Source organism: Lepisma saccharinum, chromosome 21 (genome assembly GCF_977018435.1).
Source record: "Lepisma saccharinum chromosome 21, izLepSacc3.1, whole genome shotgun sequence".
Lineage (NCBI taxonomy): Eukaryota > Metazoa > Arthropoda > Insecta > Zygentoma > Lepismatidae > Lepisma > Lepisma saccharinum.
The window spans coordinates 59,264,386-59,284,133 of record NC_139249.1 but is presented as its reverse complement, the minus strand read 5'-3'; the positions used below and the strand labels follow the sequence as shown (position 1 = coordinate 59,284,133).

The 19,748-nt window shown below is 37.8% G+C and overlaps 1 protein-coding gene across 1 annotated transcript in view; it reads right to left on the bottom strand.

The window, feature by feature from the left end:
- Positions 1-7,809, bottom strand: part of LOC146004205 (heme A synthase COX15) — a 78,030-nt gene extending 70,221 nt beyond the window's left edge. Inside the window, exons 1-2 of the mRNA XM_083142873.1 lie at positions 7,675-7,809; positions 6,820-6,839 (exon numbers count right to left, since the gene is read on the bottom strand). Coding sequence (XP_082998999.1) covers positions 6,820-6,839; positions 7,675-7,809 — 155 coding nt within the window. The remainder of the gene's footprint in view (positions 1-6,819; positions 6,840-7,674) is intronic.
- Positions 7,810-19,748: the final 11,939 nt, after the last annotated feature.

The window sequence follows — 19,748 nt, the reverse complement described above, 5'->3', positions numbered from 1 at the left end:
AGAAGTTGGGTGGATGCCTGTTTACTGAAGAATACAAAACAATTCACATGACAGTTGCATTGACATTTTTGGAACAGTACGCAAACAAATTTTCTGTCTGAAAATGGAATAAAATGATACAGTCACAGGCAATAATTTAGTAATTAAAAACACATATTTTTCATAAGCAAATATGAGAGTCACAAAAAATCAAATCGTTCATGTAATGGTGGAAAAGAAGTATAATATGCGGGGGAAGGAAGAAGAAATTATATACAAAGAACCAGAGTTGGAGTGTAATCTCGCAACCAACAATGAGATACAAAAAAGAATTGACAAAATAAAGAAAAATCAAATCACCAGGTAAGGATGGCATAAGTGCTGAATTGATAAAAAGTGAAGATACAAAACTAAGAGAGGACATATGTACACTGATGGAGGCAATATGAAAATAAGAGAGATTGCCAGAGACTGCCAATGTGGTTTTAGAAAAGGAGGATCCACAATTGACAGTACTTTTGTGTTAAGAACAATATGTAAAAAAAATTATGAATCTAAATTTGACCTACTACAGTTACTATTTACAGATTTTATGACTCAGTGAATACAAAGGTATTATACAGGGTGTAATTTTAATGGCGCCCACGGACCACAGATTCGTGTAGAGGACATCAAAACAAACAACTTTTCTCAGTAACATTTTTCACGTTGGTGCGTCAATTCGACGCTACAGCCGTTCAAAAAAGACAGTTTTGCTGCCTGGATGCTGGAAACCCAACACAACATTTGATGGTATCTGTGACGTCATTTCCTGCGGCGAAACAGCGCACGGTAGGGTTGCAAGGAACACACAAATTTTGTGAAAAATAACAAACTACCAACCACATTATTAGCTGTAAAACGAAGCGAGAAACTCATCCAGTAAACCGAACATCATAGCCTACCAGCCAGAAGATCAGCAGTCATCTCAGGGGAAGGGGGAAGTGAACCAACGATATGAGAAATGGTAAAAACGTATTCAAAATGAAGAGTCAATATCGGATTTTGTCTCAGCCTACATGTCAAATATCAACAACAATAACTTTTATTGTACTTACAACTTACATGTAGCTGTTTATGCCCAGCTACATGTCAATTATATTTGCAAATCTCGTTGCAAGGTTGATTGATATCTACAGGTTTGTGTCCAGATGCCTTGTGGTACTTTGTGCTGATAACGGAAGTATCTGAGGTTCACGTTGTTACATTACGGCTAAAACACGTACTACCACAGTAACAATCTAATGATGAATCAGTAGCAAATATACTGCCCTGTTCAGAGTTGTAAACTATTACATGTGTATCCGGTGCGAAGATAAACACAGTCGTCGGAGAGTTTGTTTTACTACTACTTATATCCCTGTATTTTCAACCATTTTTGTCACTTGCCTCATAATGCCCTGAATATACATCATATTATGTGTTGCTTACCTTCGGAATTTTTAGTTCTTTTATTTCTATTTTGTCATCTGTTCAGTGTGTCACAGACAACTAGTATCAGAAGGATGAAGTGGATAGACTAAATTGTAGATGCCAACTTGGTAACTAGATTTGCAAATATTTGACATGCAAGCTGATACAAAATTCGATATGACCACTTCCACTTGAATTCTCTTGGTAAATTTCTCGTATCGGACAAACGGATTTCTTCAAATTTACAGGAGAAATTACTTACCGAATGCAGTTTCTTTAGACTTGTGGAAGTTCGGGGAAGTGTTTCCTTGCATCGTTCATTGAATTTTCCCGGTAAATCATCTATTTTTCGATATAAATGTGTAACCGATGCACGAAAGCTCTTGCATCCATTTACTTCCATGTGGATGTAACCTGTGTCTGATGACGTAATCCCGGTCAGTGTTTCCAAACACATGTTTTTGTAACTGAAGAAGGTACGTTTCCACAAATGGTTTGTGGGGCTATGTGTCAATGGTTCGTGGGGCTATGCAAGAATGGTGTGTGGGGCTACGCATATTTTTTTCGAAACCAATTTTTCACTATTGTAACCTATAGTGACCCTACCTAACCTAACCTTACCGGAAATGGTTCGTGGGGCTATGTATGAATGGTTCGTGGGGCTATGCATCATTGGTTTGTGGGGTTACGTAGGTATTTTTGGGTGCAGTGGGGTGGAAATACTGCATGCCGAGTACAGTAGTGAAACTGTTACCGCCATTTTTCGTGTTACTGAAGGCAAAAAGAAACGAAGAAAACTTACTCGATATGTCGCAAATAGAGCTTATTTCCGTGAAATAAGCGAAATGCCACCTTCAGCAATGTTTCTCAATGCAGAATACATAAGTACGAATATTCAAATTAAATGAAGTAGCAAATTTCAGCCGTTTGTCCGATACGAGAAATTTACCATTCTATTTTCTTTCTACCATTTTTCGTATCGTTTGTTTACTTCCTGTTAGGTTACAGAACGTGTTTTCTCGGTACATAATGTGGCTGATTGTAGCTATGTCATTTTTCAGAGAATATGTGTGTTCCTGGGAACCCTGGAACGCATCGCTTCATGACGGGATATGACGTCACAAATGCAATCAAATGTTGTGTGTGGTTGCCAGCATTCAGGTGGCAAAACGGGCTTTTTTTGAACGACTGTAGCACCGAAACTACGCTCCAACGAGAAAAATGTTACTGTAAAAAGTTGTTTGTTTTGATGTCCTCTATACGTTTCCGTGATCCTTGGGTGCCATTAAAATGACACCCTGTATAATACCTTAAAGGAGTTAGGTATCCCTAATAAATTAGTGGATCGGATCACATTAGATAATTGTACATGTAAAGTCAAAATACAGGATCAGATGTTTGAAGCATTCCAAGTAAAAAAAAAGTTTAAAGCAAGGAGAGCTGAAATCCGTGACACAATGTGCCATGATGCCAGGGGTCCTGGGTTCAAATCCCAGTCAGAGTGCTTTGTGAGCATCCCTTCATCAATTTCAACACATCATCACTTATCCTCATTGTTAAGATAAGTCAAAAATGGCAGGAAAGTAATGCTAAATGACAGAAATTAAATCAAATCAAAGCAAGGAGACACCTTAACATCTACTATATTTAACTTAGTTTGGTAAAAGTAATAAGAAAGAAAAATCAATCCCAATTAAAGAAAAAGGATGTCTTGGTTCTGTGGAATGCCATTTCCAGTGCGATTGCATTATTATAAAGAATTTACTGAAAATTTACTACGAAGGTGTGTCTCATGTCGTACATTTTCCTTCCTGCACAACGGTCTTGCTACGGTAGTCATTACACAACATTGCTCAAGTGTTGTGCAATAATTGAGACCCATTGCATGGAGCGTTCATTTGCATGAAAGAAAATGGCGTTAACAGTTTGTTATATCGGAGACACATTTCTTCATTTTTACAGAAGAAACTACTTATGGAAATGAGTTTCTCCAAGCTTTCCAATGTTCGTCGAGGTATTTTCTTTCATCGTGGAATATATTAGACCGGGAAGTCATGTATTTTTCACGAGAAATATCTCACCGACACACAATTGCCATTGCTTTCGCTACGTGAACTGCATGCTGCGTACGTTTGATGACGTAAGCCCCTGTCAGTGTTTCCAAACCCTTTTTTTTCACTATGCTTGCCTAACCTAACCAAACCTTATCAGAAATGGTTCGTGGGGCCATCCGTCAGCTACCGCGCATAATGGTTCGTGGGGCTATCCGTCAACTACCCATGCATAAAGTAAAATTTTCACACGTGACACACGATAGTAGGTATTTTTCGGTGAAGAAGGTTGGAAAAAATGTATACCCACAAGGTGAGTCAAAATGTGCCCACCATATTGTGTGTTACAGAAGCAAAAAAAGAAATATTAAAAAAAATCACTCTGTATGTGAAAAATTGTGTTTATTTTCGCGTAAAAAGCATAATGGCACCTTGAACTATGTTTGGTGAGACTCTACTTTACGTCCTTTTCCAAAGGAATACATGTCATATATCGTTGGAAAGCTTATTGTATAAGGAATTCAACAACGTAAATCCCAAAGCGAGGAAAAATTACCTGGAGGAGGAAATCGATAAAAACCAATATTGTCTGGATATGCGTATTTCAACGTACTGAGGAAATTTTTTGATGATGAAGCACATATTTAGGGGTGAAATAAGTGCTAATTGAACCTAACCTCATTGACATACCTCTTCCCCGTGACTGTTTTTGTGGGGCTATCGTGAATGGTTCGTGGGGCTACCTGTGCATGGTTTGTGGGGCTAACGTGAATGGTTAGTGGGGCTATCGTGAACAGAAAGTGTAAAAAGAAAAAGGTACTTACCCGAAGAGATGCCGGCTGTCTGCAAGCACCGTTTTGAACGATGCACTAAATTATTACTGGGGATAAACGTATTTTAAACTATGTACAAGTTTTTGGAACCTGTTCTTCTTCACGCACCATACACACGCACAACGCACCGCGAACGCAAAGAAGCAATCACCACGCTAAACGCAAATGAGCAAAGCACACGCATTCACAACGCGGACACAAAGACGAGCCCTGCAGTGTTGTTGGTAACAGTTTCATAAATCGGATATTTTGTGTTTCGCATGGTTCGTACTTATCAATTGTGTATTGCGGAACATAGATCAAGGTGCCATTATGCTTTTTACACGAAAAAAAAACAATTTTTCACATAGAGAGTAATTTCTTTGTCTCCTTTTTTCGCTTCCATAACACAGAATATGGCAGGCAAATCTTGACTACCGTAGTGGGCATGCAGTGTTTCCATTCACGGATAGCCCCACGAACCATTTCTGATAAGGTTAGGTTAGGTTTGGTTAAGTTAGGCAAGCATAGTAAAAAAAAAGGGGGGAGTTGAAACACTGACGGGCTTACGTAATCAAAAGTACGCAGCATCCGGGTGTCGTAGGGAAAGCAAATGAAAGCAATGGCAATTGTGTGTCGGCGAGATATTTATCTTGAAAAATACATGATTTCCTAGTTAAATATATTCCACAATGAAAGAAAAGGAACGAGTTTACAATACCGGACCACTCTCCAATTTCTATGAAATTTCGCCTACTCACTAATTGTGAACTCCTAATCACGAATCTGCATGTAATAATTGGCGGTCAAGTATGGAAATCGAGAAAAAAATGAAATAAACTATGTTTTCTTAACGTAACGTAACCCTACCATAACAACAATAGCTCCACGGAAGACGCCATTTTCCCAACATGAAGAAATCAACAGGCAAGATAAGGTATAGTTCTCTTAGCTAAAATATTAATTTTTCTTTGTATTTATGCTAATATAACCTAACCTAACAGGCCTAACCTAACCTCGTAGGCATTCCTCGTGTGTCGTCAACAAGATTGTTGTGCGTAAAGGAAGACCATTAGGTAATTAATTGCGAAAGAAAGATGGTTCCGAATTGCTGTGTATGAACAATCACCGTGGTAAATCGCAAGGTTATTTTACAAGTTGTACACGTAAATGTACAGTTTTAACAAGTGACCGCCAAATATGAACTACAGATACGTCATCAGGACATCGAAATTAGTAAGTAGGCGAAATTTTTTAGAAATTGGAGAGTGGTCCGGTATTGTACCTCAATGAATGTTGTAAAGCTTGGAGAAACTCATTTCCGTAAGTAGTTTCTTGTGTAAAATTGAAGAAATGTGTCTCTGATGTATGAAACTGTTACCGTCTTGTTAACTCCCATCGGTTACCACCAAAAGGCAATAAGGACGTAAAGTAGCCACACGTTCCGCATTACACAATTGGTAAGTACGAACCATGCGAAACACATAATATCCGTTTTTAATGTGTCTCCGATATAACGAACTGTTACCAAAATGGCGTCTTGCGTAAAGTTGAAAAATATGTTTACCCCACGAACCATTCCATTCACGTAAGGTTAGGTTAGGTTAGGCAAGCATAGTAAAAATTAAGGGTGATCGTAAACATAGTTTTGAAACTCTTAATCATTGGAAAAAATATATGTATTCTTCATAAATCAATGGTGTTTACTCTGTTCACGGACCCACTTATTTCGCAATTTCTAGACGTGACCGCCAAATTTTTAGTGCAGATTCGTGATTACGAGGTCAAAAATTAGTGAGTATGCCGAATTTGAAAGCAAATGAAGATACTGAGTTATTTCATTAGAATAATTTTGTACTTTCATGTAATAAAATGCCAAAAGAACTCCTTTTTGGATGGTGTGGATATCTAAAAACACTGAAAATATAGTCTTTTGGTAACACTTTACTATACCTGAGACAGATTTCTTCAAATTTACAGGAGAAAGTACTTACGCAAATCATTTTCTGTAGCGTTGTTGATGTTCGGGAATGTAATTTTGATTCATTTTAATGCAATTGCATGTGGTTTTGTACGAAAATCTATTTCCGACGTGCTATTGCTGCTGCCGCCATTTGCTTCCTGCATAAGAGCAGAATACGCTCTCGTATTGTCCGTATATGCTTAATTGAACGAAAGGAGTGCTAATGGAACCAAACCTAACAGGCCTAACCTAACTAGTAGGCATACCTCGTCCCCGTGATGGTTCTTGGGGCTATCGTGAATTTTTGGGCTAACGTCGATGGTTTTTCTGGCTCAAGGAACGATCAACGGTAAGCTATCGCCATGTTGTGTGTGGAAATAAACAAGAACAGTAAGTACTCGTAAATGTAAGAAATATACATTACTTTCCTAACAAATTAAATTATTTCACCTAAATAAGTGTTCTGGAATGCAGAATAGTACGTTAACAATGTAAAAAAGTGCGAAAGAAATCATTCCCAGGTGTCTCGGGTATAGTAAAGTAGTACCGATATGGCTATTACCTTGCAAGATGAATGCAGACCTACAATTCTCTGAAAAGTCAACATGTTGACCATGGCCATCCTTGTACCGTCGTTTTTTCAGGTGGTTGCTTTTAGTTTTGCACTTGCACTTGATTTGAGTTGTAGTCTCATTTATCGCACACCGTATTGAGCCCCTTAGTCTACTGACGTCAGGAAGGATATTCTTGTTGTTATGTTAAGCTTCTTATATTTAGTTCTCTTAGCATAAATAATACCTTTTATGTGACGCGCAAAGAAACTTCAGTGTATTTATGCTAAGATTAGCCTAACAACAAAAGGAATTGTTTCTGACTAATGTCAGTAAACGAAGCTCAATATGTTGTGTGATAAGTGAGACCAAGCCGGGTATTTGCCACAGAATATATCTTGCACAGCACAACACAGACTACATTCTGCCAGTAATGAGTAATTCTATAGAACTGCTAAATGTGCGGTTACGTTTGTGCGATAGTCCACGGTGATGGTCGCATCCGCATGCGATGACTGCGTGCAGACGCTGCACACCAGGCACGTATCCAGAAATTTCTTTCGGGGGAGGCGGAACAACATATTTTTAAGGGGTACAGATAGAACATTACAAGTGTATATTTAAGGCCAGTGGTGGTCTTTTAGTGCCAAAACGGGGGGGGGAGGTCAAGGAAAGTTTACTTTCTCTTGGTAGACTGCTGAGCAAGAAGAGGCCATAGTGCGGAGGCAAGAAAATGGGGAGGAACTGTCCCTTAAATCGTAGTCACCGTTTAAGGCTGCCATTTTTATCGGAACATGTTTGTCGGTTTCTTCTCATCAGACATCAAAACATCTAATGGTGTCTGAGTGTCTTTATGAAGCTGTTACTGTACACACGCACGGGATGGACAATCCACTCGACTGCGAGATTGAAACCCTGGGCTGCGAAGTGGACGCAGACATCTCTCGAATATTTATCTCTGATTCAAGGCTGAACACCACTGCTGTGTCTTGTCCTCCCATGTTTGCAGCTCTTTTAGAGAAGCCGAAACCCACCAAATTTCAATTTCAATTTCAATTTTATTACTCCATGTAAACCATATACATTGGTATTTGGAGGGTTCAGTACAGTTCATATAAAAAAATATATATAATTACAATTTTTCTATAATTTACAATCTAGATATTCACTAACGCTATAATATTCCTTATTAACTAATAGTTTCTTTAATTTATTTTTGAAACTTGTCATACTTTCTGCTTTTATATCATTTGGTAAATGGTTGAATATTTTAATTGCCATCTGTTTGAATTCTTCTTGAACTAATTAATGTTAGCCTGGTGAAGTAAGGCTTTAAGAGCTGTTTATTTCGGGTGTTATATGTGTGTTCTATTGAACTTCGCAGCGCAATATTTTTTCTCGCATATAATGACATTTCATATATGTACAGAGAAGGGAGGGTTAATATTTTAAATTTCTTAAACAACGTTATGCACGATTCTTGTTCATATTCCGCCCTAAGCACTCGCAAGTTTTGAAAATTGTCTCTGTCACAGCTTCAGCAGTCTTGTTATAAATCGGCACGAAACAAAGGGAGTCTTCTTGAACACAGCTAGACCGCGAAAAAATTAATAAACAGTAAAAACCATTCGTTCACAACATATCTAAAGTTTCCTTCTCCCAATATGATAAAATGCTGACTCATTTATCTCCAATGGCGTGCTCAAGGTAGTGTTGGTAGGGGTCATAACATCCCTTTGACACAGTATTCCTAAAAAAAGAACGTCAAAGGTAGAATAAGATGGCAAAATGAGGATTGGCTACCGAAAAAAGTATACCCCCGCCTTTTCGAAAATCCTGTGCATGCCAGTAGAGCAATGGCATGCCAGAGACCCTAGTTCGGGTCCTGCTAGAGCCTACAATTTCCTCTAAAATGTCTACATATGAAACATCTTCTTGCTTTCTCTTCTCGACATTCATAAAATTTCCAGCTGTCCCTTTGTGGTAGGTAAATGTTTGAGTGTGTGTCGAACCCAGTTGGCTTAAATAAAAGTGATTCATATTCCATGAAAGTCTCGGACTGCATACACAAAATTTGGCCCGGGAATGAATAAATCCTTACTCAAAACTTTGATTTACAGTTGATCTGTGTAGCTTATTTATTTTTTAATACACCGCTCCAGTATCCGGTACTGCTGAAATATTCACTTTAGAGAACTTCCATCTCTTCGGCTCTTGTCCCGAACTAGCACTACACTGAGGCTACGGGTGTTCCACTGCCATCAATATCTTCAGCTTTGGACCCGAACTAGAACTACAGCAGAAGTAGACTTCGGTACTTTACGGGAAATTGTGTCACTCACTATCCCTAGTCCGCTTCATTTTCGAATTACTAACCGATTCTGTTGTACTGATCAACCTGGAAATTGAAGCCGCATATTTATATCCATGGTCGTCCGGAAGGGGGGGGGGCAAGGGGGGTCCGTGCCCCATCCTGGAAAATGAAAGTCAACCAAAAATTATATATTTTTGACATATAATTCCATTTCAGCCGCAATAATATGTGTTAATTATTGCATGAATATGATAAATTCAAATTTAAGCAATGTTTTCTGAGGGAACAACACAATTATTTCGGAAAATGTGTCTTGTTTGCCACCCCCTGGGAAAAAAAATACATTCCTTGCCCCTCCCTGGAAAAAATCCTGCGGACGTCCATGTTTATATCCTCATTATATTCTAGAATGCTCCACAGATAAAACGTTTCGTTAATATTGCCAGTAGTTCGACTCCACCTCCTATTCAAGAACGTTCCCTCTCTCGCTTCCCAGAGAATAAATAATGCAACGAATCGTCCTACTCGTGGCACTAGCTTTGTTGTGCAGCTTCCAAAAGATGGAAATCTTTACACAATGATCGCGCACGCTGCGACAACACCGAAAGTGCAAGAAAAGTTAACTTGCAATATTATCAATAAAAGGGTTATAGAAAATTATCCATGTTGCCTCGATAATTAGTCTCCTTAAATTATCGTCACATTATTCAAGAAGCCAAAAACCTAATTTTTTCTAGTGTAATCTAAAACATTTCATAAGGGGGGGGGGCTGATACCTACCTTGGATAGCTGCTATTATCAATAACAGGGTTATAGAACAATCTCCATCTCGCATCGATAATTATTTATCTCTTTAAATTATCGTCACATTATTCAAGAAGCCAAAAACCTAATTTATCTAGTGTAAACTGAAAGATTTCCTGGGGGGGGGGGGTCGACTCTTTTGATCCCCACCTTGGATACATGCTATTATCAATAACAGGGTTGTAGAACAATCTCCGTGTTACCTCGATAATTGAGGACGAAAAGTGGTAAACGTTGTAAGTGCCAAAAGCGAAATTGTTGGGAAATCTCATCGTTCCGCACATCAGCACGTAAGAACGTGCACACTAGTGACCTCTTTACACGTCCTTTGAACTACTTAGAGGGCTACCAGCCACATTTCACGTTTACCACATTATAAAGCATGGCACATTTCACAGTTTAACGTGGAAAACGGTGTTTGAATTATTGTGGCACTTACAGCGTTTACCAATTTTAGTCTTGAATTATTTCTGTCTAACTTTTCGTCACATTATTTTATTTCACACACACAAAAACCTGATTTTATCTAATGTAAACCGAAAAATTTTGGGGGGTGCGGGCTCGAGCCCCCTGAGCCCCCTCGGATACGTGCCTGGCTGCACACATGCATACACTTCAAATGGAATTCGCCAGAAGTAGGTTCGTTTGTGAGTCGAACGCTAGAGAGCGCGTGCGGCTGCTGCAACGAGTCCTCTGAGAGCGGTCAGCCTGCAGCGATCGCTTGCGTTCCAGTAGGTTTTTTTGTGTTCCTCGATTGAGCAACTTGTGTTTATTTCTGGGACTGGGAAGAATGAGTTTCAGCAAAGAGGATGATTCAAAACTCATAGAACTGGTTGCAGATCAACAGGAATTATGCGATCCCTCTCATCAAAGCTGCAAAGATGTAGTGCTGAGGGATAATTTTTGGAAAAAAATAGCCTCACATCTAGAGAATAGAACAGGTGAATGGAAACTGCAGGGAAGCAGTTTAATTAGTGACCTTGACAGAATTTCCGCAATCTACGAAAAATGTTATTTTAACATAATTACACATTTTTACATATTTCGGTGATTTATCTACATATTTCATTCTTGCAAATAAATCTTCGAATTCTGAACTTACCTTGGTTGGTAACCTTAGTAAAGTAGAAGTAAGAAAGTGCCGCTACAACTACTCATGTAATTTTGGTAAAGAAAAAGTAATGCGTTACTTGCATTACGTAATCAAACTTTTTGCATTGGTGGTGGGGTAGGGGGTGCCCATTCAATGGCGTATTTGTGATTTCATTTCGGGTAAGGTAAAGGTGGATAGCACATGAAGGCACATTTAGGGTAAATGGGGACAGGGCCCCACCATGGACGTCCGCAGGGTTTTTCCAGGGAGGGGTAAGCAAGCTAATTTTTTACAAGGGGTGGGGCAAAGGCATATTTTTCCCCATAATAGTGATGTCTTCTGGAAAAACCTCTGTTTCGGTCTCAAATGAAGGTACCTGAACCCAATATGGCCTAGCTGTCTCCAAGTACTTACATAGTGAATTCAACAGATGACGTTAGTATTTCATTTAGACTGTCCGAATCACGTGATTGGACCTGTTGGCTGTACATATAGTGCAGTAACTTGAAGACAAATAAGCGAAATAGCTGGACCTCGTGATTGTGTTCTACGTGATCTAATATTGCTAGGGTTACCAGATCGCTGTAAGGGAAATGTAGGACATGCTGCCCCAAAATGTAGGACATTAAGTCAAAATGTAGGACGCAACACATTCTCAACAAATAATACATATTTCTATAGAACACGTTAGGAAGTAGTTGAAAAATGACACTTTGCAGTTAAAAAAAAAATATTTCCCAATGAATGTTTAAATGCGACATTTCAAAACTTTCAATCATGCTAATCAATACACCTCTTACAAGTTCATTTAAGTGGTACTTGTCAGAGGAGACAATTTTTATCAAAATTTCAGGTTTAGTCAAACTATATATTGATGTTAGAGTGGACAGTCAAACCCGTTGAAATTATAGGGATCAATAGCAAACATTTTACAGAGTTTATGAAAAAATAATTATCTCTTGAGTCTGTTGTGCTGATGGTAATGAAAGTACTCTCTCAACATTTGAATTATGACATATAATGGCAAACAAATATTCAGCAATTACTGTAATTTAAAATGGTTTCATCTTGGGTAGTTTTTAGTTCAATAACAGGGTGTCTACCAAAATAATACATGCAGAAATCTTGACTTTTTTTGGACTTTTCGATCCTACTTAGGTAAAATTGGAAATTAGTAATTAAAGAAAATAAATATTTATTTAATGAAAATCCCTACCAAAGGGCCAGTTAAGATGAAAACTGAAGCTGAATTTTAGAAGAGAATTAGATCTGCTATTTCGTATTAATGCATCCTGAACTGTGTTTGGCAGACAAGCGAGGCTTTGGCGTCTGGACTCACAGCCAGTATAATCTTATGTGGGGTTTGAGTCGGTTGTCCCTATATGTTTATGACTATCCATTCATCCATCTTATCTTACCATCATTCATCCTCATCTTCGCGTAGCCAATGGAACAGAAAAAAGTGAAGTAAAATAAACTAAATCAACCAATCAATAGCAAAAATTCTTGGCCACAAGAATAATTTATTGCCTTTTTAGTGACTTCTTGACCTACTTGTTGACTTTTTACTTTTTCTTGACTTCCATGACTTGATTGGCAGATACCCTGAATAACTTTGTTCTCTATGTCCCTGCTTTACAATCAAATTATATTGAATATTGAATAAGAATGGGCAACACCTTGTTCCATCAGGCAAAAAATTCTCAGGCATTGAACGGTGACGTTATCAGAAAGTGGTCCCAAGACTTTGTTCATTAATTGATTCCGTTTTCCCGTTTGTTTAATAGCAGTACAAACTTTATTATTTTTGTGCAATGACTGAATCAAAATAAATTTCACTATTGAGTTTAGAAGCGCAGTCCATAGACTTGTAATTTGCATGACTTTTTTCTGTTACTTATTTTCCTAATTAATATTATGTGACGCTCAAAATGTAGGACATGTCCGGGAAAATCCGGACGTCTGGTAACCCTAAATATTGCATACATCTTGCAAGTGATATGTGTTTATATCTCTAGTCCATATTTTGAAAGATCATAATTTGTAGTTTACAACAATGTACTTAGTTTAGACTTTGTAAGTACTCTCTGTTATAACGAAGGAAAAAAGAATACAATGTAAGGTGGACTCAATATGGCCTACATAGAAATATATCGTAAAGGACATACGCAAATGTGACATTTGTTATTTTTATGTTCACGTAGAGCGTGTGGAACTCATTAAGGATGATAAAGGACATTTCATTTGCCCAGAGTGTGGTGTGTAAACCATGGTCTTCTGGTAACAAATTATGACATGTCTGACATTTATTGGTTTTTAAACGATCTTATTTTTTTGTGCAAAGTGTATAAATATTTTATCTACCTATAGAAACAATATTGTGGCACTTTTTTTTACAATTTCTGTTGCATATTTTGATGTGAACGAAGAAAATATGTACCCAATATGGCCTAAACGTAACATTTTAACAAAATGTTCCCTGCACCCATGTTATCTTGGCTCCAATTTTCAGCAAGTGTCCAGAAATATTCCCTCTTTTGAATTTTGCGATTAGTTTTACCTTTGTGACTTTGTACATGATTGGAAACAATCGCAAACCTTAGGTAAGCCATATTGAGTTCAGGTACCTTATCATGTTCCTTCAACGCCCATATAATTCACATAATTTACTGTGACTGAAATGAAATTATGTGTGAAATATGTACTTTTTTGGCAGACATTCCATGGGCACCCAGGCCCGTAGCCAGGCAGGGGCCGGCGGGGCTGAGTTCCCCTTCAACTGCCGTCAGCCCCCCCAGCAGTGCAATCAGCCCCCTTGACATTAGGAAAAATTATTTTATAATTTGTTTGCAGTGAAGAGCGAAAATGTAGACAGCACAACTTTAAGGAAAAATCCACAGAACATCTTGTTTGTGAGCTGAAGTCTAAGTAGCTGCAAGTATTTAGAAGATTATCTAAGACTTTGTAAGTTGTTTCGTAGGGGAGCTTCCTTATCTGTACCTTCTCTGTTGAGATTTCCCGTTTAAACAGAAATCTGTGACTGTCATCATGCAAATTTCCTTCGCATCTGCATCAATGGTCAACTGCTCCCAAGTTTTGGGAACGAAGTGGAGTTCCATTGCTTCGGCCGGGGATGGAATGTACTGTAGACACTGTGATTGAATATTGTGTATTTTTTTTGTGTCATATAAATATCTGAATCATATAAAGTAGTATGGGGCGTGTAAGGAATGATTTCAGTATCAGTCAATTAACACTTCAAGAGATGTTTTAAAAGATGTAGAAAAATGTAGTATTTGTATATTTATATATTTTTTATAACTTAATGACCTCCCCCCATACACACACATAATTTACCTTAATTTAATAGTTCTTTTTTTTAAAAAAAATGGACTTGGTTTACAAAGCCCCCCCTGATAACCCGTAAGCTCTCCTGGAGATCAATTCTAGCTACGGGCCTGTGGGCCCCACACATTCTCGATCTCGGCCATTTTGGAGGTGATGTGATCAGCACCACGCTCCGGTCGCCTTTACCCCCACCCAGACTTGCCCCCAGGTACCCGTTAATTTCAGGCTGGGTGGGCCCCAGAGCCGCTTTTATGTGGAGACAAGGCCGTAAAAATTCCAACCTTAGATCACCCAACCCGGGAATCGAACCTGGGTCTCCCACGTGGCAGTCAGACGCCCACCGCGGTTCTGGAGGTAGGTTTTTTTTTGGGGGGGGGCGGTATGCAAACTAGTCAGTAAACTAAACCATTGCCTTGCGGTTCTAAGTACCTTAGAATATTGGTTTTAACATAGGTCATTAAATCTTTTGATAACATTTACACGTACTTTAGAAACAATTAGTAGAAATTACATTCTAAGAAAACCCAAACTTATAAAAGAGTTATTCAAAAAGCAACATCGAAAACTTGACTAAATTTCAATTGCCAAGTTCTAACCTACCTACATGTTTCTTGTGAACGCTATAATACATGTACAGTACATATAATGCCATGGAAACTTAGTGGGGCTCGGTGAGGTTGGCCAGTTACAGAATGAACAAGGCTGCATACTTTTAGGCAGGGAAATCTTTGATGACTTGACCGAATGATTTTTTTAGTTGTGTTTGTTACAGAGTTAAAAAGTGGTATATAAACTTACAATTCCATTTTATTTGATGGGGATAAAAACATATCTGGCGGGGTTAAAAGTAATTTTCTTTTGCCGGGGTAATTCTTTTGTGGTGGGAAATCCCTGGAATGCCCTCCCCCCTCCTGGTAATTCGCACACTGTTCCTCAACTCTGACAAGGAATACAGGTTCTAATCCCTGCTTGGGCGCGGGGGCAGGCGTCTCTTCACAAATTAATTTCATCTAACCCAGTGGCGCAACCACTTGCAGAAAAGGGTACGGAATTCTTTCACTGGATATACATCCATAATAGTGCAAGATATGGAAAAAACTGTAAGAATATTTTGTGTTCCGTTTTTAATTCTGAACAAAATATGTATCTATGCAAAATCGTCAAAAAACAATTTTAAAGGAGTTATGATTGATTTCATTTGTTCGTGCGTGGTGAAGCGGTGGACATTTTGAATTTATGGGCCCCTAGAAATCTTAGGCTTGGTATGCCAGATGTCTACCCAAGATTTTTTTCCTTTCTTTAGGCATTTCCTAACAGGATCGAAAGAGAAAACTCGTCCACATCAAAAATTTCTGCGGGTCTTATAGCCAGGAGCTGGCAATATAAAATATTGCTTAGAATCCTTCCAGAAAAGGGTATGGATTTCTTTCACTGGATATATCTACATAACAGTGCAAGATATGAAAAAAAAACCTGTAAGAATATTTTTTGTTCAGTTTTTAATTCTAAACAAAATATATCTGTATGCAAAATTATCGAAAACCAATATTAAAGGAGTTATGATAGATTTATTTTGTTGGTGCACCCATCTTGAATTTATGGGCCCCTACAAAACCTGGGCCCGGTATGCCAAATGTCTATCCAAGACTTTTCCTTTCTTTAGGCATGTCCTAACAGGATCAAAAGAGAAAACTCGCCCACCTCAAAATTTCTGCGGGTCTTATGGCCAGGGACTAAATTATATACCGTCTTTTACTTATTCATGTAATGAAAATATAATATTAAATAATTTGAATATTTTAAATACAATTAGCTATAATCATTTAATTTAAACATTATTATTATTATTATTATTGGCATGTTTATCCTGGTACTTGCCCCCCAAGACAAAAATTTGTGGTTGCGCCTCTGATCTAACCATAGTTCATTCTCATCCGTTGCGACTAGCTAAAGAAATGCAGAAAACTAAATAATAAAAATATAAATAGGACATATACAGAAACGTAGAGTATGGAGCGGAGCATGGCCGTATACACACAGAAATATTGGTTGAGGTTTAACTTATTGTAGTCGACCTCGGTGGCGGAATGTCGACCTCCGTGGCGGAGTGGTTTGCAGAGCGCGCTACAACGCCAGGGGTCCCGGGTTCGAGTCCCGGGTAAGACATGGGTATTTGTGTTTGTCCAGATAATGAGAAAATGTAAGAATTGACAAGCGTAAAAGTGAGAAAAAGTGTGAATGTTGGGGGATACCTCCATGTAGGGAGTATTTCCTTTTTTTTTAAAAAAAAAAAAAGAGTGGTTAGCACAGAGCGCTACGACGCTGGAGATCCCGGGTTCGAACCCCGGCCTGGGCATGGTGTTCTTTGTTAGCATTGTGACTGTGACCTGTGACTATTCCTTCATGAAATTCAATATATCATCGCTCATCCTCGATCTTCGCGATTAGCCAAAAGTGGCAGAAAAGCAAAGTAAAAGAAACAAATCAATCAACTTATTGTAGTGCAAGGACGGTAAAATTTTAATAGTTATTGTTTAATTACTACTATTTATTTATTATTAATAAACAACTTTAAATTATAACCAATAAAAATTTTAATTGCATTAACCACAGCAATATTGTTTTAACTTTGTTATTTAAAATAAATACCCATTCGTGTGTGAGCGCGTGTGATATTAAAAGTTCTGTCAAAAGTTTTTCACTTTGGACAAATCTTGGAATTTTAAAATTTTATTACACAATTAGTGCAGAATATTTACCAAACCATTAGGTGGGGTTGAACCGATTAAATACCCCCCCCCTATATACGGCTATGGTATGGAGAATTATCTGTCTACCCCTTCAATATGAACACTTTCTTTTGATTCGAAGAAACACGCTAAAGTGATTAGTAATTGTTGTTGTCAGTCTACTTGTACAAATTAGCCTCTTCACTGTATGACGTGGAAACGCAATATTTAAATGTGTCTCACAGAAAGACACAGCTGACATGCGATTGTTGTCTCAGCTGCTTTCAAGGTCAAAAGTTAAAAAAACCTTGCCTGGACTGAGCGACTCTGTCCTCCCCCACCCCACATAAATGGAATGCTCCAAGTAACGATTTCCTTTCGGACGTTGCCACATTTTACAACGGCGATAACGCAAGCTGACTGCTGACTCGGTCTGACTGCTAGTATTGTATCGTACTGGAGGAGACCGTGTAAACTTGAGAAGTAAATACGAACGTTATGAAATTGATTTAAGACCTGGCCACATATTGTTTATAGGTGAGGAGATGACAATATTCTGCAAGTTAGTTTCTTCAGATTCTTCCCTTGTCATTTATAATTCGGAGGAAATACAGATATTACCTAGAATAGTCTATGTGCTCAGCGTAAACTCATAATAAACATCTTGATGCATAAAATGCGTAAAATTATATCGATAACAGCTCCGACAGATCATTTTCATAAAGGGGTAGAGTGATGGGCGGGAGTACAAAAATTATCTTATGAAAAGAAATTGAACATTCAGCACATCTTAACTTAATAGAAGTGAATTTAAATAACTTTTGAACTTGTGGTCCCTTCCGAAAACTTTATCTACAACATAGGCCTATACCAGTTTATGTAAACAATATGATATTCCTAAGCAGGCACGCGTCTACAAATAAATTTCGGTGGGGGGGCATCCGACCCAAACGTCTCAGGAAAAATAATAATAACAACATTGTTTAAATTACAATAATTATATTACATTTAATTAAGACAAATTAAAATATATACATTAATTAATATTATATTATTATTATTACATGAATAGGTAAAAGACCGAATAAGAATAGAGATATAACAGCACGTATTCATTATCTAGCTTCTGTAGTTAATATCGGCATAATTTGTATAAAAAACAAGTGCCATGGAAAAACAAAATTAATGTCAATGGGTGAAGAATTGAATATGCATTGAATAAAAAAGTATGTTAGGTTCAGTTGGAGGAAAGTAAAGTTCATGATTAATATTTTATGCATATTACCATAAATAGTAATGTAAACCGCCCGACCCTGTGGCCGAGTGGTTAGCACATCGCGCTGCGACGCCAAGGGTCCCTTGGTTGTTTGTGAATGTCCATTCACCAATTTCATCACTCATTCTTCGCAAATTAGCCAAAAGGCACAAAACGCGAAGTAAAATAAACTAAATCAATCAATCAATCAAGTAATGTAAAGTCCGTCAAAGCCGTGTGGTGCCAATACAATCCTTGCCTTCCAATAAGTTCAAAGGAAATTATAACCATACAATAAATGCTAAACAAGTATATTTTCATTATTTAATTTTTGTACTTGGTAAGTCTTTCGGGGGCTCCGGACCCCCTGGACCCCCAAAATACGTCCTTGTGCCCAAGCTATCAAAATTTTCGCAAAACATACCCCCGAAGTATCTCACCGTCACCATGTTAGACCATCGAAAAACCCCTCCCCTCCCCAATAGGCCAACCTTGACCAAACATCCTCTCAGCTAGCAATTTCCATTTCAAGCGCTGAACCTACATCACTGTATTGTGCAACACAATCTCTATTACTTTTATTTATGATTCTAAATTCAAGTTGTAGAAAGAATCGCGGGTTTTCAATAATAATAATAATAATATTTCAATAATATTAATAAATTGCAGAATGAAAATCTTGTTCAATAAGTTTTGAGCCAGTCACTTCTCGGATATGAATGCGTAACGAAAATCACTCAATATTTTTCGCTGTCAGCAATGAAACCATTTCATGGTTTTACTTCTTATATTCTGTTATGTTCCGTTTATTTGCTCTCCTACATCTTGGACTGAAGATGAACGTATGAAATACATGCTGGACAATGATACATGCATTCCTTAATCAGGGTTCGAAACTAGAACCTCTGGCTCTGTAACGCTGACCGCTCTATCACACAGGCCAACTACAAGTGTTCCCATTATATTATGGGAAAATATACTTATATCGGAATCTTTTGAACCCTGCTAAAACGGGCACTGTCATAGGCGTAAAATTTAAGGGTGGGGCATGTGCACTTTATGCCAGCCCCCAAATCCTCAAGAAATACACCGTTTCATTGATAATAGCTACTAACAGGTTCACTATGCCTTTCGTATAGTTAATAAATATTTAAAAAATACAATAATTTTAATTGCATATTAGTTCATTAAAAGTAAAATATTATTAGTAACTTTGTTATCTATGGAATATTAATCTCGATTTTTTTTTCTTTACAGGTACCTCTCATATAGTACTCTTTATGCTGTAAATATCAAATATCAGAGGTATCAGGGCCCAAATTTTGGAAAATTGGAAAACTAACATTTTCAGAGCTATAACTTATAGAGGCAGTAACAGAGCTCGAGTATTTTTTGCT